Source organism: Mus caroli, unplaced genomic scaffold (genome assembly GCF_978045245.1).
Source record: "Mus caroli unplaced genomic scaffold, Mus_caroli_1 scaffold_10, whole genome shotgun sequence".
NCBI lineage: Eukaryota > Metazoa > Chordata > Mammalia > Rodentia > Muridae > Mus > Mus caroli.
The window spans coordinates 85,006,688-85,030,824 of NW_028227265.1; the positions used below are offsets into that span (position 1 = coordinate 85,006,688).

Below are 24,137 nucleotides of genomic sequence, written 5' to 3' on the forward strand. Positions count from 1 at the left end.
GGTGAAAGAAAACACACAACGTTGGCGTGTTGAAAGAGTTAGTCGATCTTCTGGGGTAGGTTTCAGTACAGAGACCAAAGGGACATTCTCAGACACTAGACACGCTATGCAAAGACAGGATGTCACATGACAAAGGATAACGGCACAAGCAAACATTTAAGCAACAGTGTTCCATACCGGCTCCCGTAGAAAGAGGACAAGACTATAGGAAAGAAAGCAAACACACCACAGAGGACTACAGCAAAGACACAAAGTATCTGCAGGTACGGCTTCAAAACGAGCATTTCTCTCAGCAACTTCTATCTGTTAATGCCCTGTCTTCTGGAATAAAGAGTAAAAACATGAATGTTTTTATCAGTAGAGAGAGATTGATTATTAAAATGTATCTGATTTTACATTGTAGATCTCCTTAGTCACCCTCTATAGCAAACGAAGGAGAACTTCCGTGGAGGCAGAGGGGAAGATTAGTAACTAGTAGTCAGTAAGAATTATCTTTCAAGAAAAAGACTCAAGAGCAATACAAGGCCTAGATATGAAGGGGTGTGTGTGTGTGTGTGTGTGTGTGTGTGTGCGCGCGCGTGTGTTAACAGCCTGTTCAGAATTTAGTAGGTCACATACAGTTACAAGTAATGAAGTCAATATATTAATGAATTTGCAGTAATTTTTTGTTTTAGAAATAGAAACTGTTGTAAGGAGGAAAATCATTCAGAGCTCTTTGATATGTATCACTCACATTCACTCACATACATGCATACACAGAGAGAGAAAGAGAGACAGAGATAGACAGAGAGACACAGAGAGACAGAGACAAAGAGAGAACCCAAAAATGGAAAGAGGAAGTGAGTTGAAAGAAAAAATAAAGATGGGAAACTGGATTAGGGAGGGGTTCAGATGACAGTGACTGGGGGCTTTCAGAGTTGGGAGTGAGGCATCGATGGAGAGAGGGCAGGGAGGAGGGAGTGTTCATTGTGACCTCTGCAGATCTCTGACTAGACTGAGCAGCTCACACCGTGTTGGAGCTGTCCTAACACTACCAAGGGGAGGGGGGAGACCCCATGAACACCACCTAGGGAGTTGCCCCTCTCACTCTGTGTAAAGTCTGATGTCTGCAAACTTGTTGTAAATTTATACTCTGTTCTAAAAACAGTGACATTCTTCTCTTTGTAGGATGACCTCATTACATCAGGTGTTATATTTTATCTTTTTTGCCTCAGTTTCTAGTGGTAAGTTGCTGTATTTATTTTCCCCTAACATAATATTTTTATTACTTGAGAATTTCATACAATGCACCCTGATCACACTCACTTCCCATTCCTTCTAAGTTCATCCTTCCACTCTTGAGCCCTGCCAGCTCACCCCACCCCCCCTTCTTGAAAAAAAAAATCATCAAGTCCAATTTGTGTTGAGAATATATACTCGTTGGGAATGTGATCAAACTCCCAATGGTCAGCCCCTTAAAGGAAAGTGAGTCTTTTTCCTCCCCCACTCCCCTCCCCACTCCCTTACCCAGTTAGAAGCCATCAACCGTGAAGAGTTATACTTCAGCATCTTTACCACAATTTTAAAGGACTCTCTTCAATATTTAAGTATAGCTTAGAAATAGCTCATTCCTTGACCCGTAATGTAGGAAACAGTCTAAGTCCACAAAAAGAAATTACACTTCAGACCCCATATATTGTGGAATAATTCCATGCTGTGAACTCCAAGGAAGGAAACAGAGTCGTTTATTTTCCAGTGAAAGCTCCCCTTCAATACATCAAAGAAAGGAAGAGATTTGAATATAGAATTACAATGCTAGTAATATCTGTCTATAGAGTTGCATCTCTATCTACCTACACAACACATTGCCATGATTCCTAGGAGTAAGATTAGAAAGAAAAGACTCCACTCACCTCATTGATTAGTATTCCATAAGGGATTTAGTCTAGTATCTCTCTCTCTCTCTCTGTCTCTGTCTCTCTCTGTCTCTGTCTCTCTCTGTCTCTCTGTCTCTCTGTCTCTGTCTCTGTCTCTGTCTCTGTCTCTCTCTCTCTCTCTCTCTCTCTCTCTCTCTCTCTCTCTCTCTCTCTCTCACACACACACACACACACACACTCACCAATTCCTAACTGAAAATGCTATAGAAATATTAATGTGCGGCTTACACATTTGGTTAATTTACCCATTGCAATTATGCTTCCATTCTACATTACATCCAGTAAATACATTGCTTACCATTCAGTAGAATGAAATGGGAAGTTACCTCATCAATACTGATCTTAACAACTTAGTGTAAGCACTTCTTCAAATAATTTATTTATGTTATATTGAATGCCTGAGACTGCCTTTGACATATTAAGCATAGTTAGTTCTTTTTGGTGTGGCACATGTGAACAGTAGCAGATCTAAAATAAAATAAACATATGTAACATATTAAACTCTACAGATTAATTTTTCTTTGTGATTAGATTGATTTTCAGGTTAGTCCTTCATTATCAATGTTTTGAAACCCCATTGTTATTTGTACTGTCTTGTACAGTGCTGTTTTGACATGTTGTTTTTGTTCTTGTTCTTGTTCTTGTTGTTGGTTTTGACACAGAGTTTCTCTGTAGCCCTGGCTGTCCTGGAACTCAATTTGTAGACCAAGCTGACCTCTAACTCAGAGATCTGCCTGCCTCTACCTCCACGGGCTGGGATTGAAGGTGTGCACCATCATCACTCGGCAGCCTGTCTTAACATCTTAAACACTGAATTCAAAAACTGTGTCGATACACACACAGGGCATTTATGTGTTCATATAAAACAGTGGCAAGTGCTGACCACTTTAAACAAGTCTCTGCCTGGTTCTGTGTGGCTTGGTCCTGAACACCTGACTGGGGCAGCTAGGGATTGAAGAAAGGACAGATACACAGACACTCACAGTAAAACTGAGATTGATGAGCTGTGTTCACTCTGATGGAGCAGCACCAACTACAGCACCACCTGGAACCTCGGCACTTTTACAGTGTACAGCACAAGGGATGAGCTGGCCAGGCCAGGCAGGAGGTAGCTAAGAAGTCTCCGATTGCAGTTGTCCATAAGGAGGATGCTGGGGTTAATGGGTTTTGTCCATACCCCCAACATCCATACTCAGACCAGAGGAAGGTTTTGTCATTCCTCCAGTCTCACCCTGGAGTAAGGCTTTGGCACTACCAGGGGTCTGTGGTAGTGGGGTCCTTGACATGACCACGCCAATGTCAAACAATACACACTCCGGACTTCACTTGACCTTTACCCTTTCTATCAAGGCTCGCCCAGTGCCTCACAGGTCTCCATAAATTCTGAAGGGTAAAAACTAAACAGACCATGTTGTTTAGTTGTTAAAGAACCATTCTAAGAAAATGATAATTAAAAGTCCTGGGTGTTGGGTTAAGTAAGTATATTCTTAAATATGATTCAAAGATGAGATCACAATAATTTTTAATTGACTCTAATATAATTAATATATGGCATGTGAAGCTTTGGAATGCAGTTAAATTGGGGCTAAGATGACCTGTAAAAATGTATGCATATATATTAGCATAGAGAAATGGTAAAAACCAGTGCTCAAGAAGGAGGAAGGAAGTAGATACAAAGGATCTAGAAGATGGGGTGGGGAACTAGCAGAAATGAATTAAACAGAACATAAACATAGATTGGAAAGACTGTGTCCTCTCACACTCTGCATCCCATCTCTAAATGTCAGTGATGCTAAGTTCACAGGGACATTCTGAGAATTATAAGACTTTTTTGCTTATGAATATATATGCAAATGTAACTGACAAAATATTATCCATTGTGGTTGTATCACACTTAAAAATCTCAGAGCTGAGAAAGTGGGGGCAAGATGATTCAAAGTTCGAGGCCAGGGTGGGCTACATAACAAGGTTCTGTCTCAAATCGGCTATACCAAACCATCCAACACATATTTTAAAGAAAAATAAATGGGAGGCTAGAGAGATGGCTCAGTAGTTAAGAGCACTTACTGCTCTTGCATGGGATCAGTTCAATTCTCAGCACCCATGTTAGATGGTTCACAACTTCCTATGACTCTAACTTCCAGGAACACAGCACCCTCTTCTGGCTTCTGCAGGTACACACACACACACACACACACACACACACACGGCATACATACATATATACATGCCTACATACATATGTACTTGCATACACAATGAAAAAGTTTTTAAAATCTGTTTTTTAAAGAAAGAAAATTAAAAGACCAATTACATTGGCATATTGTGGCCAAGTTTGCTTAATTCTAGGAATGGGGAGGTACTTTAATCTAAGAAAAACAATCAAAGGATGCGATATAGATCCAAAGAAAGTGAAAGAGGAGACTCCTACAGAGACTTGCCATGTGTCTTCCTGCTATCGGGCAGAGAACCAGCAAGAGAGAAACGTGGGCATTTGAAGCACACTCAGCCGTGTCATAGCACAACCTGGGTATTCACCAATGGACAGAAGGTTAAAGAAAATCACAGTATGCACACGCAACACAAAACAGGATATTACTCAGCGTGCTAAGAAGAAAATCCTCCCTCATACTGGGGCAGAGCTGAGCCTTCGTGGTTTTATACTCAACGAAATGAGTCATTTACAAATGAACACATGACTGAACCCCTAATGTCTGGTGCCCAGAGATGCCGATTTCAGGGAAACAAAAGACCGAAGAGAACTGACCAGGAGCTAATGCTAATGACCATTTAATGGGTACAAGTTTTCAGTTGGAAAAGCTGAAGGAATTCTAGAATAGTGGTGGAAATTGTACCTAAGGTACATACTTCATTCCACAGCTCTAGAAACCTGAAAAGGGCCAGAGTGACAAACTTTATGTCATATATATTTTGCCATAGAAGAACAAAATTAAAATAATCTAACACATCGAAGATTTTACTCATAACAAAATAGTTCAGCAAACTCAGAACTTTCCCAATGACTAAGTAGTACTGTAAAACAACAACAACATAAATTCATTCCTTTTAATAGCTGAGTAGTACTCCATTGTGTAAATGTACCACATTTTTTGTATCCATTCCTGTGTTGAGGGGCATCTGGGTTCTTTCCAGCTTCTGGCTATTATAAATAAGGCTGCTATGAACATAGTGGAGCATGTGTCCTTCTTACCGGTTGGAACATCTTCTGGATATATGCCCAGGTGTTGCTGTATCTTCCCGTAGTACTATGTCCAATTTTATGAGGAACAGCCAGACTGATTTCCAGAGTGGTTGTACAAGCTTGCAATCCCACCAACAATGGAGGAGTGTTCCTCTTTCTCCACATCCTCACCAGCATCTGCTGTCACCTGAATTTTTGATCTTAGCCATTCTGACAGGTATGAGATGGAATCTCAGGGTTGTTTTGATTTGCATTTCCCTGATGATTAAGGATGCTGAACATTTTTTCAGGTGCTTCTCAGCCATTCAGTATTCCTCAGGTGAGAATTCTTTGTTTAGCTCTGAGCCCCATTTTTAATGGGGTTATTTGATTTTCTGGAGCCCACCTTCTTGAGTTCTTTATATATATTGTATATTAGTCCCCTCTCTGATTTAGGATAGGTAAAGATCCTTTCCCAATCTGTTGGTGGCCTTTTTGTCTTATTGACGGTGTCTTTTGCCTTGCAGAAGCTTTGCAGTTTCATGAGGTCCCATTTGTCAATTCTCGATCTTACAGCACAAGCCATTGCTGTTCTATTCAAGAATTTTTCCCCTGTACCCATATCTTCGAGGCTTTTCCCCACTTTCTTCTCTATAAGTTTCAGTGTCTCTGTTTTTATGTGGAGTTCCTTGATCCACTTAGATTTGACCTTAGTACAAGGAGATAGGAATGGATCGATTCATCCAAGGATCCATCCCATAATCAGCCTCCAAACGATGACACCATTGCATACACTAGCAAGATTTTGCTGAAAGGACCCAGATAGAGCTGTCTCTTGTGAGACTAGGTTGGGGCCTAGCAAACACATAAGTGGATGCTCACAGTCAGCTATTGGATGGATCACAGGGCCCCCAATGAAGGAGCTAGAGAAAGTATCCAAGGAACTAAAGGGACCTGCAACCCTATAGGTGGAACAACATTATGAACTAACCAGTACCCCAGAGCTCTTGACTCTAGCTGCATATGTATCAAAAGATGGCCTAGTTGGCCATCACTGGAAAGAGAGGCCCATTGGACATGCAAACTTTATATGCCCCAGTACAGGGGAAAGCCAGGGCCAAAAAAATGGGAATGGGTGGGTAGGGGAGTGGGGGGGAGGGTATGGGGGACTTTTGGGATAGCATTGGAAATGTAATTGAGGAAAATATGTAATAAAAAATTTAAAAAAACCAACAACAACTAGAAAAAATTCAAACCAAAAGTTTTCAAGAAATCTCATATGTAATAGTGACTGAAATAGTGTTTCCCTGAGGTCCTGGGGTAAGGCAGGAGTATCCACAACTTGGCTCCTGTGAATAGGAAACAAGGAACAGAGAGATGCAAGCATCTTCAGAAAGTTGTCTTAGGAGCCATCATGGACATTCCCAGGAGGGGTTCAGTTCTACTTTGAGTTTTCTGTGACATCTCATTACAGATTTTGATTTTTTTCCCCCCACAGCCTCGCCAGCATGGAAATTTATTCACAAGTCAGGGAGTCTGCCTATGTGTCCATCAATAGATGAATGCAAAGAGCAAACGCTGGATGTAGGCACAGTGCTGGGGGGGGGTGGCATGTTCTGCATTTAGCTAAAAAGGTTGTTTTAGTTTTTTACTAATTCTTCGAGAATGCCATATACCGTATTTTGCTCATTTTTACCTCGACTCCCCAAACTCCACCCAGACCCACCCCCCATTCTGTACCCACCTAACTCTGTGTTCTCCCTGTTTCATTTGGCCACAGTGAGGAATGAAATCATGACGTTTGTGTGACGATGACTGTGACTGGGCATCATCATATTCAGTGAGATAAGTCAGATTGGAGAAGATAAATATCACATTTTCTCAAACTTGTCGATTCTAGACCTTATATGGATGGATACATAAAATTCAGTGTGTGTGTGTGTGTGTGTGTGTGTGTGTGTGTGTTTGAAGTGACACACTCTAGGCTCTAGAGTCTAGGGGGATGACGGAGACTAGAAGGAAAGAGAGAAACGAGAAGATATGAAGAATAAATATAGTCGAATTACATGATACATGCCTATGATATTATGATGTATACACACCTATGCAGGTGTCCCATGAAGCCCACTGCTATGCAACGAATACGTGTCAATAAATATGTTGAGAGACTATCTACTGTCACTTCCCTTAAAACATTATATTAGAGATCCTGTGCACCACAGTAGGGAAGGTCGAAGGACCTAAGAGTCAGGAGAAAGATGGAAATTAACTGACTCTTCCCATAAATGTGGTTATGTACATAGAAAAATTCAAAGTAATGAATGCACTGATTATTTCAGGCAGATCAGCAAGGAGTTTACAAACTCAATGGATCCCCCGGGAGTGGAGGCACACACTTGTAATCTCAGGACTCAGGATACAGAGGGCCCATCAGAGGCCCTAACTCCAGCTCTTCTGTTCAAACTCTTCAATATACAAACAGTAGCCAACTCTCGTCAGTACTAGGAACTGTACTGAGATTATGAAAGTCAATATTATAGGTTAAACGATTCAAGTAGTGGCTACATCCTAATCAAAACTGCACATTTATTAATCCTTTAAAAGTCAATTCAACTTATCAAATCCTGGTGTTGTGCTTGATAAGAACATTTTAATGTGTTATGATGGCTTAATAGTAAAATGTTGCATTTCTTAGAGTTAACAGATAAACTGTGAAGTGGGAATAGACTGCCAATTAGCTGGAAACAGGCACGGTATGGTTTGGTGGGAGACAACACTGAACTTGGAAAAAGAAGTCGGATCTCTACGTAGCTCCTGGGATACTTGCCTGTAGTGGAGAAAACCATGTTCCCTACCAAATCTCTGCTGGATTTTGGGGATGGATCTGTAGTGAGGTTGCTCTTCCTCCCCACAAATCCCTTCAGCAGCCCCGTGGACGCAGAGGAGCCTATCCTTGGAATAACTTTTGTAAAGGCGTGGATTAAAAATATAAGGTTGCTGGGGAAAATCATTATATTGAAATATGAGTAGCTAAAGTGGAAAATACTCAGTACAGAATTAGTTGTGGCTCTGAGTTAACACCTTACATGACATTAGTGGCATGCCCAAAACTGAATAGAAATAACCAACAAATTATCGACAAATCATAATGATGTGATATCTCATCATCACATACACGACAAATATTAATCATGTTAATTGATTACATTAATAATACAGTTATGTATGTACCACATTTTGGTTAGGGATCAATGAAAAACCACATGAGTTTTTTTTCAGCTCGTTGGTTATCTAGGCCCTACAAGCCTCATAGGACGTTTTTTGACTGCTATGCACCTACAATCCTCTCAAGACATGACTGATGGCTGTTACAGCAGTCTGTATTTGAGTTAGATTTTATTCTTCTGGAAGAACTTCCACATGAGTCTGGTATTTGTTTTCAAGTTATAAAGAGAAATGGGCTACCAACACCTCTCCATGGGCATGTATGGCTGCATGAAGTAATCTTTTATTCAGTCACTAGGCAACAGTCCCTTAAAAGGTCACATACTGTGTGAATTATTAGCTATCTCTTCTAGCAACAGAGCACTTTTGAATTTTTATGCATTTTGACTTTTTAAAAACTAAAACTGATGTGAGGTTTTTGCTAAATAGAACTCAGTGAGTTTTCCCTGGTAAATGTTGGTCACGAGACCATTTTTAATGTTCGCATGACATCATACAAGGGGTCGTCAGTCTTGGCTTTTAGTTTGTGGTAGTGTCAAAACAATAAATGAACGGAAACACAGCACACCCTTGCTGACCCCCTAGAGGGGTTTCATGGGGAGTGTGTTCTTCTTGCCGGTCAACAGCTGAGAAATCACTGGGTTGCTCCCGCAGCCTTCCCAAGACAATCACTCATAAATGGGACAACACGGAGGGCCCCCATGTTGTTTGTGATTTATAGCTCCATCTGGGGCTGTTCCCTGAAGAGCGTTGCCGGATCTGATGTCCGAGGTCAGGCATATTTGGCATTGACTTTTTAACAAACCATGTAACGAGGAAAGCGCCCACCAACATCCGCAGTAATGTGCGCCCACGTGGTTTTTTCTTCACAGAATGTGTTACTAAGGTCTTCAAAGACATCAGCTTTCAAGGAGGTGACCTGAGTACTGTTTTCACACCGAGCGCCACCTACTGCCGCCTGGTCTGCACTCACCACCCACGGTGCTTGCTCTTCACGTTCATGGCTGAGTCATCTTCCGAGGATCCTACCAAACGGTAACAGTTTCTGTTTCTCTGAAGAGGAACTGATTTCCAGTGCCAGTTACTCACCAATGCAGATTACCTTACAACCCCACTCTTGCCATTTTACAAAACGGGATGTTAGCGGCTGGAAAGTAAGTTTCCTTCCACGGAAATACTAAATATTACAGGGAGGATAGCGCTTAGGCACATTGGTGGAAAACTGTAATAACTCCTGGGATCTCAATCATAAAGTCACGTTTTTGCTCTTCATCCATGGTTTGTCTTACATTCTTTTCCTGTCTTGGCTATTGGCTAACAATGGTGGGGTTATCTAGAGCTTCCTTCTAACCTTTCAATTAGGGGGGAAATGTTTTAAAAGCTACTTTAAAAATTATTACAACAATTTTCTACCCCCTCCAATATCCTGTCATATTATGTGGCTTTCTTGGCTCCCATCAGTGGTTCAATAAGTCATGCAGACTTTTATATAAAACTTAAGGCCCTTCATTGGGGCAGGCAGACTCTCAGCTCTCTTCTCTAAACTTAAATTGTCTGCCAAGTAGCTAACACTTTATCTCTCTTCCATTCCCTCTCCCTCTCCCTCTCCCTCTCCCTCTCCCTGTCCCTCTCCCTCTCCCTGTCCCTCTCCCTCTCCCTGTCCCTCTCCCTCTCCCTCTCCCTCTCCCTCTCCCTCTCCCTCTCCCTCTCCCTCTCCCTCTCCCTCTCCCTCTCCCTCTCCCTCTCCCTCTCCCTCTCCCTCTCCCTCTCTCCCCCCCACCCCCAGAAGTCCCACCCTTGTATTTCCTGTCCCACTTTAGGCAATATGAGTGGGTTGTGGAAGGACAAGCACTTACAAATCGGAAGCTGGTGATGGGCCATAGACAGGACGATACCAAACATCTGCCAGAACTTAGCTCTTTGCCAGTATGGCAATCAACAATTCCACAATTGAAAGTACAGAGACACGCCTTAATACCATATAAGGAAGGTCATCGCAACACTGTCATATTTGCTTTACCTACCTGTATATGGTCACAGATAAATACTGAAAGTGAGTTTAAAATATCATCGACCTGCACATCTAAATACTTCAGCATGAATTTCCCAATAAGGAAAGTGTAAGAAGCTCAACAAAGTTAAACATTCTTGAAATGTTAATTTTAGCTGTTAATTAAATTCTCATCAAATTTCACAGGTTCCTATGGCTGTTTCTCCTTCTCTTATTTTTAAAATATTGCATCCATTTCTGTCTCTATGCTAAGCTTGAAATTTTAATATATAACCTTTAATGCAAAATTAAGTTGCCAATATCTTTGTTATTGCTGGTTTCTCAGATGATTACATATTGCTGTCAGCATTAAATATTCTTCTGAAAGCTAGAACAGAGATTGGCAAGACAGGGATAAAACTTTAGGCTTTGTTGAACCAAATGCAAAGAAGGACATTCTGCATTTCTAACACTATCTTAGAATGTAACCATGTGTGGGCTGGAGGGATTGCTCAGCGGTTAAGTTTGCTGGCTGCTCTTCTAAAGGGCCCTAGGTTTGCTACCCCAACTTCCAGAGATTTGCAATCATTGGTAACTCCAGCTCTAGGTGATTCAATGCCACCTTCTGCCTTTCTCATGCATGTGATCTCATACAGACACAGAGAGAGAGAGAGAGAGAGAGAGAGAGAGAGAGAGAGAGAGAGCGAGAAAGAGAGAGACACAGAGAGAGAGACAGAGAGAGAGAGGCAGAGGCAGAGACTGAGAGAGTGTGTGTTTAAAGTTTAAAATGTAGCCATGTAAAACATAGAAAACCATTTCTATCTCAAGGACAACACAAAAATGGCAGATTTTAAGCAACATTTTAGCAATAGGTTAAAGTCCTTCCATTCTTGTTCATGTCCTGTTGGAAAGGAGGGCCATGTGTGCTCTTTTAGATGTAGGGATGTTGTAATAAAAAGCAAAGTCAAATCTTGCTAATTAAACATTTGTTTTGGCAGGAAACCCAGTCGTTTGTCTCCTTCTCTTTGACCTTCGGATCCACTCTTTGAAAGCATGAATTCCCGCTGAATAATGTTATTTTCATTTTATTTTACTATTTTATTTTATTTTTAAAAAAAGAACAGGTTTGCTTGCATCCTGAAGGACAGCGTCACAGAAATATTGCCAATGGTAAACATGACAGGCGCGGTCTCTGGATATTCCTTCAAGCAATGCCCTCAGCAATTAAGTGGTAAGATTTTTTTTTTATCAAATACAATAAAAACTAGCCACTAGAGTATATACGTGTAATCGATTCAGATACAGGTTTGTAGCTATAAAATAAAATACTACCACCTAGGTCTAAACTTCCCACCAAGGAACCATCGTCCTATGTAGAGTAGAGGACACAATTTTCTTCCTTCCTCTCCCCATAAGCACACTGTCTCTCTTTACCATTTCTTAGCTTCATAAAGGCATGTCAGCACCTCAGTTCTTATTATTGCACATAAAAGCCCTCGTTATAAAAACTAATTCAAATCAAGAGAAGAAAATGCAGACTGAAGTGGTGCATGTTCTAGTAATGGCATGGGCACTTTTCAGTAAGTTAAGGGGTGAACCAGTTGGTCAGTGCGGTTTGAGGTCAGAAAGTCAAAATGCAAATTCACAAGCTTTCTATTTGTTGAAAAAATTATTTATTTATTTTATATGCATTGGTGTTTTGCCTCCATGTGTCTGTGTGAGCGTGTCAGATCCCCTGGAACTAGAGTTACGCACAGTTGTGAGCTGCCATGTGGGTGTTGGGAATTGGACCCAGGCCCTCTGGAAGAGCAGCCAGTGGTTTGAATCGCTGAGCCCCCTCTCCAGTTTCAAATGTACAAGCTTAAAGCGGTTCCAGTCTAAGAGGCACATTGGCTTCCTCGTAATACCTCCTAGTGGGAGTGGGAATCACGGCCGAGTGAACCAAAACATAGAACTTCCACGGGAGAGTGGGCGAGAAGCGAGCAGTTTCCACGCGAGAGGGCCAGCAGTGAAGGCAGCGTACTGTAGTTGCCCCTCACTTCTGGTGACGCCTAGATTCTCCGCCTTTGTTTCCAGCTTGCAGCAAAGAGGTGTACGTGAACCTAGACATGAAGGGCATGAACTATAACAGCTCTGTGGTGAAGAATGCTCGAGAATGCCAGGAGAGATGCACAGACGATGCCCACTGCCAGTTTTTCACATATGCGACAGGGCATTTCCCCAGTGTGGACCATCGGTGAGTGAGCGGGAGTCTGAGCCCCTGGATATAAGCCTGGTCGGGGAAAGAAAACCGCTGGTTCCTTAGGCATTTTCATCAATTTGAAGCCTAAACTTTTTTTTTTTTAACCCCAAGATATTTGCATAACAACAATCACTGTTTTGTCATGAAAAGGTCATAGCCTGTCTAATTAACACACATTTAAGTCATATTCAAATTTCAGAACTGGAGGATGGCTCAGTGGGCGCATAAACACACTGCTCATGCAAGCACGGGGACCCTGAGTTTGGATCCCAGCATGCACATAAAAGCCAGATATGGGTGTGTATGCCTTTAACCCCAGTGCTTGGGACATGGGCACAGGGTGACGGGACAGAGGGAGGATGGTTGGAGCTCACTGGTTAGCTCCAGGTCTTTTATTATTATTATTATTATTATTATTATTATTATTATTATTATTATTATTTACTGTCTTTATTTACATTTCAAATGTTATCTCCTTTCCCCGCCCCCCCAACCCCCTCTCCTATTCCCCTCCCATTTCTACTAGGTTGTTCACCCACCCACCCACCAACCCACTCCTGCCTCCCCACCCTGGCATTCCCCTACACTGGGGCATAGAGCCTTCACAGGACCAAGGGATTCTCCTCCCATTGATGCCTGACAAGACCATTCTCTTTAGCTCCAGGCTTAGGGAGAGATCCTGTCTGGAGGGGAAAAGGCAGGGAGGTGATAGGGCCAGAACTCTAACATCTCCCCCCCTTGGACTTCCTATTCACACTTGCATACCCACACACCCTACACACCATATACAATACGTACAGCGTGGCCTCACAGATTCTATGTATGTTGTAAAGCATACACAAGCTTACCCTATATCCTAGCTAACTTCAAAAGGCATTACATTTTCACACTTATGGTTCTGAGTGCCCTGGTTTGCTTGGCCATGCTCTTCCCAGTCTAACAAATGTCCTAACCTAAAAATCATCAAAACTTACAGTTTGTTTCTCTATCTACCTACATGTACAGTTCTGTCCCTTACCCAAGAAGAAGTCATTGAAACCCATGTGCAAAGTTTTCTCCTGTTCGATGTGGGATTTTGAACTCCTCCAGGAAGAAATCTGTGATATAAAAACATATGACTAACGAGAGGGAATGACTAAATCTGCATCTTCAGATTTAAATTGTTATTAGAAAAGTATATGACTTGTTCTTTTACAAACATTTTAATTGTGTGTGTGTGTGTGTGTGTGTGTGTATGTATGTGTGTGCCTGTGCGTTTAGACACACACGTGTGCAGATAACTATAGAGCCAGAAGAGACATCTCTCCATCTCTCAAAGTTCATTTTTAGACTTAGGAATCTTTGACATTATCTAGATTTACACAGTCAACAACAGGTATGTGGAAGTTAGATTTTAACCTTGGCTATTCCTACCTCACTTTCCATAATTCTGAAAAAAAAATGAATGGGAAGTGAAACATTAAAGATGTCTTTTATAATGAATAATTAAAAAAAATGGAAAGTAGCCTTCTATGGCTCTCTTTAGCTCTCCTCAGAGGACATGTTTTATGTCTTAGACTTCACAGAATGCCAACTGCAGGCCAGGAAAATGTTCCTAGGGCTTACACAAAAGCATATTTGGAGGGCTAACGTGAACCCGTTCACACAACCACCTCACACCACATCAGGTCTTCTGTGTTGTCCTCTCACTGATGAGATAACATTATTCCTGAGTCCACAGAGCCTCCCTGTGGTTAGAAGAGCTGCCAGGATTCACGCGGCCAATTGGCTCTGCAGGTGAACACTTCTGAGCAATTCCTCTGTTATTACAGTCATTTCCCCCCTGCGGACCGTAACTTCTTATCCTCTCATGTTTTCATATACTTGGAAAGAACAATATTTTTCCATTTTTGTTTGTATTCAGTAAAATGTGTCTTTTGAAGTACACCCAAACGGGGACGCCAACCACAATAACGAAGCTCAATGGCGTGGTATCTGGATTTTCATTGAAGTCCTGTGGACTTTCAAATTTGGGTAAGTATCATTTTTTTCTCGATGAGATATTGGTACCATTAAGCCCGAGTGAAGCAGAGAATATGTGCAATGGGTCTAACTTTAAAAACAGCAGATGGTCATACATGAAGTGAACCCAGTAACCTTTTACTGTCTTCATAGTGATATGGTTCACTATGTCCTGGAAAGCATTTCTTTCTTAAATTTCAAATTTGTTCTTTTTATAAACAACAACAAAAATAAATACATAAATAAATAGGTCTTTGGATGAACTTTCCATTTGTAATACAATTTACAAACCCTGTCTGGGATGTCTATGATGTTGCTGGTGCCCCTGCCTTCCTAACACAGTTTCTTCCCTTGGACAGCTTGTATCAGGGACATTTTCCCAAACATGGTGCTGGCAGACCTTAACATTGACAGCGTGGTGGCCCCAGATGCTTTCGTCTGTCGTCGCATCTGCACGCATCACCCCACTTGTTTGTTCTTCACATTCTTTTCCCAAGCATGGCCAAAAGAATCTCAGAGGTAAGGAGTTATCATTAAGGGTCATCTGGTCTTTTTAAAAACAGCCAATAAAAACGTGCTGCACAATCAAGATAGGAAATGTCTAAGTAGCAGGAGGCTTCTGGACTCCTTGAGATAGATTTGAATTGCAGAAAGGAATGGTATCAGCAGGAGGAAACACTCTGGGACCACTGACAATAGGGCAAGGTTCAAAAATGTTTTGAAAAGTTCTTAATGACATTACAATTTGCAGAACGTGACTTGGTGATTCAAGAAGCGATGCTAGGATGAGGTTGCTATTAAATGCCTCTCTGAGCTACCTTTATTTGCTATACTTGTAACAAGTGGTCTTTCTCTTTGGTATATTTTATCTGATTTATTCATACACTCCCTTTGGTCCTTTAGACATCTTTGTCTCCTTAAAACATCTGAAAGTGGATTACCAAGCACACGCTTTACAAAGAGCCACGCCCTTTCGGGGTTCAGTCTCCAGCACTGCAGGCACAGCGTCCCAGGTAAACAATGGAGTCTGTCCCTCTCCCTGAGCTCCACAGCCCCAAGGAACTGGATGACTGTGAAGGCTACACACTTCAAACCTGGCGTGTGCTTTGTTGTCTAGTATTCTGCCATCCGTCCTTTTACAACGACACTGATTTCTTGGGAGAAGAGCTGGACATCGTCGATGTGAAAGGCCAAGAAACCTGTCAGAAAGCGTGTACCAATAACGCCCGCTGCCAGTTCTTTACCTACTATCCATCGCACGGACTGTGCAATGAGAGGAAGTAAGGCACAAGTTAGGTGGATGCTCTTGGAGCATCTCCTTGTAGGATGAGTTTTGCTTACAGAGTTTTGTTTTCAGCCGCAGGGGCAGATGTTACTTAAAGCTTTCCTCCAATGGATCTCCGACGAGAATACTTCATGGGAGGGGAGGCATCTCTGGATACTCACTGAGGCTGTGCAAAATGGATAATGGTGAGTACTTGAAAAAATACAACTGAAGGGGAATATTCAACGTAACATATCGACACGAGGCTAGTCTACAACAACCACAGAGAGGTGGAGACAGCAGCACAAGGAGGCTGAGGCAGGAGAATCAGAAATTTAATACCAGATTGGATTAAAAAGCAAACTCCTGTATAAAAAATGACAACAAAATAGACATGGAAGAGAGAACAAAGTTAACAAATTTGGAGGTTTTCCCTTACATATATGTATGTGTATGTATATATGTGTGTGTGTGTTGTGTGCGTGTGTATATGTATATGTATATATGTCATTTCAAGTGGCATTTCCTGTAGAGACAGACCCAGAGGGCCAATTTTTGTTTTCAAGATCAATGGATACTTTTGTCTTGTTTTTTTTTTTTTAATTATCAGAGATTAAACTATTAACCAGTCCATTAAATAAATTATTCATTTTCTTCCCACTTAATCTTTCATGATTAGATGCTATGATATATGATATATATATGATATATATAATTTCTCTCTCATATATATATGTATATATATACATATATACACACATATATATAATGCCAGGTGTTAAGATATCCTGTAAATTGTGGTGAGATTTCATCAACAAAGTGTGACCCTAATTACTCCTCGTGAAAGTTTCAAAAGTATAAAACCTTTTTCATCAGATCATTTGCTATTCTAGAAGGTGACTCCATCCTTAGTTTCAGAGGACCTGATTTATAGCACATTGAGATGTTTTATCCCAACAACTGCAGTGCCCTAAACAGAAAACATGCCTTCCTAGAATTCAGTGGTTTGATAGCAATCTCTGGGTGGCCTGAGCCTCTTAAGGAAGTTAATTAAGTTATACTTCATACACACTGTGTTTTACTCATGATAAATTTACCTAATAAGAAGGAACATTCAAAACAAGTATTGTCTTAATTCTATTTCTTCGTGGTAGAAGGAGCAACTAGAAAGACTGTTAAGTCATGTGAATATGCTTTAACAACTGGGATCCAGAACAGATACCTTGATACATTGAAGATTACATTTCTCACCCACTTCTGCCTTCATTATGTTTGTCTCTGTTGAATTTATAGCCTGGTCTGTACAGGTGACAGAATGGATCAGGTGTAGATTGACAGAGGAGAAAATATGGAGGGTAATAAACCTGCCTGCCTTCTCGTGCATAGAGAAGTAGTTACGCTGTACAGTATTGGGCTACAATACTTACCTTTATGTAAGAGAGAAGATCGAACTGAGTTGTTTTTCGTATTTACTCTGTTGTTGGTCTCTAATGTAACTTGACTTTCTAAAGGCACCTAGCAATGGACACCACTAAAAGATTCTTCATCCCCAATGCAAAGTTGAGCAGTTGAGCACTATAAGTTTTCAGCATTTTGTTCAAGTTGATGGAGCAGACATAGAGATAGAACTTTTTCTGAAGGCTTGCATTGGGCTTACTGATAACGTGTCCTAGTTACTGCTTGCCTGTTAACTTTCTAAAGGTTACCTTTCGGCTGATAGGTTGAAAGGCTTCTGGGAGATTTCTCAGAAGCCTTTCAGGACCAGGGACAGTGAAGCCTAGGTAACTGCTAACCACACTCTCTCTGTTGTAGTGTGCACAACTAAAATCAAGCCCAGGGTGGTAGGAGGAGCTGCGTCTGTTCACGGTGAGTGGCCATGGCAGGTGACCCTGCACACCAGCCGGGGACACCTGTGTGGAGGCTCCATCATTGGAAACCAGTGGATACTGACAGCAGCTCATTGTTTCTCTGGGTGAGTATTATTGGTATTCTCCTGGGATCGCCATCATCAAGGTGAAATCTGGGACTATCATAAGAGTCAATAAACACTTTGAAAATGTAAATGATCCTGTTTATTAATTAGTTCTCTCTGTGTGGGCAGAGATGATGGTGTAGAAGAGACCAGTTCTCATCATTTGGCCACAGTAGAACAGGGGCAGGAGCAGAGTAGATTGCCCACCTCTGCCTTGTCATTCAAACGCAATTTATTTCCATTGACTTCCTGCTGGTGCCTGGTGGCGAAGCACAGGGCCAGAGTGAAGCTCACAATTCCCAGCTCTCTGACTCCTGGTTACCCTAGTCTCTCTTTCTCTGCCTATGAATGCTTCGTGTTCAGCACACACCATCAAACCAGATCCCCGCACTTAGCATTGCTTTTCGATATTGGCCAAATGTGAGCATCTTAGCCGGGGAAGCGTGTATCTCGAGGAAATTCGGTTGAGTGAAACCTTTCTGTACTACTTTAGTGCCTCTGTTGCTTCCAGACACAGGTTTAGAGGTTAATTGTTTTGTTCATTTTTTTCCATGCATGGATGCATTATGCACATAATTCAATACTACACTTGAGATCAATAGTCCCCTTTGCAAGCACATATGAAAACACACAGAAAGTCCCAGTGACTTTTCTTTAAATTCTGTCCAAGACAAGGTTGAGACTAATACTGAACTCTCCTGAGCTTGTGGATGTGCTGGGGAGTGGAAAGACCATTTATTTATAGTGTTCAATATTAGTGCAAGAACTAATCCAGTGCTTTCACTGTAGAGGAAATATGTGACTAAAAGTTTTGAGAATAAAATCACTCTTTTACCACCTAAAGGTAGAAACAGATGCAGAGTATAAATAACTGTGAAACACAAATATTTGGAAATTGCCTAGTGATAGATTTTTTTTTTCCATTCTGTTTGTTCCTTAGGATAGAGACACCTAAAAAGCTGCGTGTCTACGGTGGCATTGTAAATCAATCAGAAATAAATGAAGGGACTGCTTTCTTCAGGGTTCAAGAAATGATAATTCATGATCAGTATACGACAGCAGAAAGTGGGTATGATATTGCCCTGTTAAAACTGGAATCAGCCATGAATTACACAGGTATATAGAGTTTTAGGTGACCTAGAGTAAACATTCACTCACAGTCTCATCTACGGGGTCTAATCAACAGCCAGACAAGGAAGGTCTGGAAAGATGGCCTCACTCTGTTGAGACAGAGAGGTTGCCTTAGAATACTAGATTAGACTTGGAGAGTGCAGATGGGGAGACTTGCCTTCAGGTACATAGAATGACATCGTTTTATAAAATACAGAAGCAGTAAGAATAATGATTGATATTTTGCTTTAGTAACAAAGGGCTTGACAACACAATTAAGCAAATGCTACAGAATATTAAACCTCATTAAAAATAAAAGGTGATGTAAAGAGGGCATGTCTTACCCTTCTCCTGTCCCTTCTGCTTGGGATGTTTCATATGTGCCACTGAACACATGACATGAAACACATGAGAAAAAGATAACAAATATCATAAAGAAAGAGAGCATGATTAATGTCAGGTGAAGTAACACCCCTTTCTGGGACAAATGATTGGCTTTCTTTCTGCTTCGGTCAGCTTTTCGCCACTGTGACAAAATGCCCGATGTAACCACCCTGTAAGAAAGAAAGGTAATATGGGCTCTCATGATGTCAGAGGCTTCAGCTTGCAGTTGGGGGGCTGCACTGCTTTGGAGCCCTTGGTAAGAAATGTGCAGAGGAGCAAATTTTCACCTCCTGGATGCTGGGAAGCAAAAACGAAGGGACGGGGCTCCTGATAGCCCCTTCAAAGGCCCACCCTCAGTGACGTCACTTCCTTCCTATACCTCCCCCCAACTCTCTCTCTCTCTCTCTCTCTCTCTCTCTCTCTCTCATCTCTAAGTAGTGTCACAGGCTGGGATGGAGTCTTTGAACATGGGCCTTTGGGAAGACACCTCAGATCCAAACCCTAGTGGCTTCTGATGACTAAACTGTGATTTTCAAAATTAGATTTTCAGCGGCCAATATGCCTGCCTTCCAAAGGAGATAGAAACGCAGTGCACACAGAATGCTGGGTGACTGGATGGGGGTACACAGGACTAAGAGGTAACAAACCATGCCTTCTATCTCTGCTTTATCCTGAAATCAAAGAACAGAGCTTAACCATTGCCTCTGTTTCTATCTAGTCATATGGCCCAAAGGTGAGTCAAGTCAATAACAGGAAGACTGATAACAAAGATCAATACATCTGATCAGAAACGTTAACTATGATTAAACCCCTCTAAAGACCATTTTAACTGGAGACTTTTAGTTTGGGACCTAACACTCTATGTAAAAGTTCTAGCCTGGTTTCTAATTATTTTGTCTGAAAAGAAATTCTACTTAGTGTCAGTTAATTTTGAACTTAATAACATTAATGAAATTATATACACAATAGTAGAAACAATGTCTTCTTTATACTCCATACTTACAAAAATGACTTATGAATCAAGCTTAGTAATACCACCCTCCCCCCAGGATTTGTATGTACAATTTTGGCTTTTAAATATAATTGTATATACATCTATAATAATTATTCCTCTAAAACACTAATATGACCCTTTTCAGGTGAAGTACAAAGTACTCTTCAGAAAGCTAAGGTACCATTGGTGTCAAATGAAGAATGTCAGACAAGATACAGAAGACACAAAATAACCAACAAGATGATCTGTGCAGGCTACAAAGAAGGAGGGAAGGATGCGTGCAAGGTAAAACATTCTCAAGCAATCAGTCATACCAGATTGAAGTGAGAGCTTAATGCATTTGTACAAACCACTCTACCATTGAGCAGTGTCCGAGTGTGCTTCCTGTTGCTGTGATAAAACACTGACCAAACACAACTCAGGGAAGGCAAGGGTTTATCTAACTTACAGGTTACACAGTCCACCATAGCTAAAAGTCAAGGTAGGCAGGAACTGCAGCAGAGACGTGGAGGAGTGCTACTTCCTGGCTTGTGTTTAGTCTTGTGTTCGATACTTTTCTTTTGCGACAATGTATTTAACAATTAGCAGTGGTGAAAGTTCCCCCACAGGCATGCCCACAGTCCAGGCTGATGGCAGAGGTGCCTCAGCTGTGTTCCCTCTTCCCAGGTGTGTGAGATTGACAACTCAGATTAGCCATCGCAAGCAGACCACTTGGTGGGTTTATTTTAGGTAAACTAAACTCTACAGGAGGAAGGAAAGCTGGATAAAGGAGAACAATTGGATGTTTGGATGCTTGTGAGAGGGCCAGAATATTAGGTGAAATTGCTGTGAGCAATACTTACTTAACTCAGGAAAGGCCTACCATGATCCCGGCATGTGTCTTCTTTTTCTCCCCCTTTGACAGGGAGATTCTGGAGGGCCCCTGTCCTGCAAATACAATGGGGTCTGGCACTTGGTGGGCATCACAAGCTGGGGTGAAGGCTGTGGTCAGAAGGAGAGACCGGGGGTCTACACGAACGTGGCCAAGTACGTGGACTGGATTCTGGAGAAAACTCAAACAGTCTGAAAGAGTTTGAGGGCATCACTTTGTGGCCCTGGAAGATTATTCCATAGAAGCAAATTGACATCTCTGGTGAAGACACTGGGATGCTGACTCTTCCACTGTAACCAACTGAAGGGCCTTGATATACGTACGAACACCCAGAAAGAAAACTATTATTTTCAGAATTCCTGATCTGGGAGAACCACTGGTTGTTTTCTGCATCCAGCTACTACTCAAGGAAACAAATACAGCATGGAGATTTTAAAAATAAAAACACATCAGATATACAAGGAAAATATCAAGTAAGGGTGCTGTCTGCCTTTTTAGTCTCTGTGACAAATACCTAAAGCAGTTCACAAAAGGAAAAACTTCTTTTGCACACCTTTCCTGAGGTTTTAGCCTATGATCTGGTTGGCTGGCCCCATTGCTTTAGCCTAAGGTGAGGCAGAACAATATGGCCACAGGAGGCCGTGGAGAAGGAGTCCGCTCAGCTCATAGTAGGCAGGAAGCAAATGGAAACAGGAAAGTATTGGGGACATGAATGGTCCTTCAAGAATTTACTGTCAATCATTTACTTCTTCCAGAGACATCCTACTCCCTAAACTCCCACTCCTTCCCAGATAACACCTCTGGCTGGAGGCAGTCCTAGCTGGCACCAAGAGATCAGGTAGAAAGGCAAAGGAAACCATATAAGGAGTTGTTAAGTGCAAAATCAAAACCAGAAGGAATGCAGACAGGAACTCAAAATGTCCATTTGTAAGAATCTTTTTTTCTCTGCCTATATGAATCCCCCTCCTGTGTAAAGGACTGACTCAATTCAGTGATGGGTTTTGAGAAGTCTGTTAGGTTTTGTGAGTGTGTGTGTATGTGTCTGTCTGTCTGTCTGTGCACATTCATGTTTAGGTATGTGCAGGTACCTGGTGGGGGCTATCAACCTTGCATTATTTCTCATGTGTCATCTACCCTAGCTTTTGAAAGACAGAGTGTCTTACTGGGATTGGAGACTTAGGCTAGCAAGTCCAGGACCATTCTGTCTCTACCTCCCCAAACTGAAATTAAGAAGACATGTCATGGTGCTTAACTTAAATCAATCAATCTCCCTCTCCCTTCCCCTCCCCCCCACTCTCTCTCTCTTCTCTCTCTCTCTCTCTCTCTCTCTCTCTCTCTCTCTCTCTCTCCTTCCTCCTCCTCTCCCTCCCACTCTCTCTTGGGTGTGCATGTGCACATGTGCAAGTCATAGTGTGTGTGCAGGGCAGTGGACCATCTTCAGGAGTCAATGCTCTCCTTCCATCATGTAAGGTCCAGGGATGGACATTAGGTGTTCAGATTTGGTGACAAATGTCTGTACCTTCTTAGCCACGTCACAATCCAGCTGTCCAGATTTCCTACAGATGCTGGGAATCAAATCTGAGTTCTCAGGGTTGCCTAGCAAGCATCATTACCGACTGAGCTCTCCAGTGGCCTTTTCAGTCTTCTCTTTGCATTTTCCCAAACTGGCTTGGACAAGCACCATTGCAGGTGTTAAGTGCAGACTTCCTAATTTCCACATGGGCCACGTATAGGAGGAGCAATTTTCCAGGAAGTGGTCCCTTGAAGACACACCATACTGATTTGCTTGCCTCGGAAAGTATCTCAGCGTAGCCTGCACTCTTTTTGCAGTGTTAGGGGAAAGTACAGGTGGATGGAGATACGGAAGACAAGCCAAAACCTACCAAGATCTGCCAGTGAGTAGGAGTTTACAAAGCTGAGTAATGAATGTGCTGGACGGAAATGTGTGCTGAAATAGTACATACTGGGGGTGGGGGTGGGGAATAATTTGAGAGCAAACGTGGTTTCAATAGAGGCTGCAGCCTCCTCAAACAGTTCTCTGTATTCTGAGTACCTGACTTTTGTCCTCACATGGGGCAATAATGTAGTATTTGGACTTTGTCCCTGTACTTTTCAGTCAGAGTTGATAACTATACAAGTTGTCCAAATGAGAAGTATTTATTGTGCCCAGTTATGTCAGAGTGTCTTGTTGAGCTTGGGGAACTGAAGCGCCAGCCAATAAATTATGAAGGTTTCATAGGGTTTTCTCTTGATTTAGTACGAACCGAAGAGAAGAGCTGCACAAAATCTATACTTTCAAACAAAGATGACCATGACACAAAGGGTTCTAAGAAATGACAACGAAGAAGAAGAGTTAGCAGAAGCTAAGAGAGTGGCCTGGAAAGGAAATGGCCCCAAGCAAGACAAAGCAAAGACAGCAAACAAGCAAAAGCCAGAGATCGATGTCACTGAAATGGCACGAGCAGGCTGGATCCAAAATGCTTCTAGAGTAAGACAGAATTGACATCAAATGTGGTCACAACTTCACAACCAATGAACAACCAGTACCTTTTATAACCTATTTATTACATTTCACATAGGAAATTGAGGAGGCATTGCTGTCTTCTCTGAGAACTATTTAAGGAATGTTTTCTTCTTATTTTTTTTTTCAGAACAAGTGCAACATCTTAATTCTGAATATCTAGTACCTAGAAAATGCTATGAGCTATAAGGAAAAAGAAATTACGCCAAGCAGATTCACATCTCCACACCAACAAGCGGCGAATCTGTATACTTTCTGGCACTTTTCTCACTTAATCTTCTCTCTCCTGGAGCTAACTCTGATTTCCACAGACAAGCTTCCCCTGTCTGTTACACAACAATGGATTGCACTGAAGTATTTTTCTGCCTTGGCCTGTAGAATGTTATTGTTTCAAACTATGTATTAGCTGTTTCTCTGGTCCCTAAGACTCACTACTCAACAGAAGAACTACAGAGAGGGCTTCTAA

At 41.7% G+C, this 24,137-nt stretch overlaps 1 protein-coding gene across 2 annotated transcripts; it reads left to right on the forward strand.

The window, feature by feature from the left end:
- The first annotated feature begins 155 nt into the window (after window positions 1-155).
- Window positions 156-23,386, forward strand: F11 (coagulation factor XI). 2 transcript variants are annotated; one of them, XM_021170368.3, is made up of 15 exons: window positions 156-263; window positions 1,168-1,223; window positions 9,195-9,357; window positions 11,437-11,543; window positions 12,389-12,548; window positions 14,458-14,567; window positions 14,915-15,074; window positions 15,459-15,568; window positions 15,673-15,835; window positions 15,913-16,025; window positions 17,632-17,791; window positions 18,732-18,907; window positions 19,828-19,923; window positions 20,425-20,564; window positions 21,184-23,386. In XM_021170368.3, exons 2-15 carry the CDS (start codon window positions 1,169-1,171, stop codon window positions 21,343-21,345), a joined length of 1,875 nt encoding a protein of 624 aa, XP_021026027.1. In that variant the 5' UTR covers window positions 156-263; window position 1,168; the 3' UTR covers window positions 21,346-23,386. The 2 variants fall into 2 exon arrangements, with proteins under 2 accessions (XP_021026027.1, XP_029336679.1); XM_029480819.2 differs by lacking the exons at window positions 156-263; window positions 1,168-1,223 and having other exon boundaries at window positions 9,271-9,357; window positions 11,432-11,543.
- The last annotated feature ends 751 nt before the right edge of the window (window positions 23,387-24,137 follow it).

What these genes read in the sequence shown, in the direction of transcription:
- F11 (XM_021170368.3), top strand. Translation starts at nt 1,169, where the DNA reads ATGACCTCATTACATCAGGTGTTATATTTTATCTTTTTTGCCTCAGTT. An exon ending in ATGCCCTCAGCAATTAAGTG is followed by an intron (nt 11,544 to 12,388) that starts GTAAGATTTTTT and finishes CTTTGTTTCCAG; the next exon opens with CTTGCAGCAAAGAGGTGTAC. An exon ending in TTCCCCAGTGTGGACCATCG is followed by an intron (nt 12,549 to 14,457) that starts GTGAGTGAGCGG and finishes GTTTGTATTCAG; the next exon opens with TAAAATGTGTCTTTTGAAGT.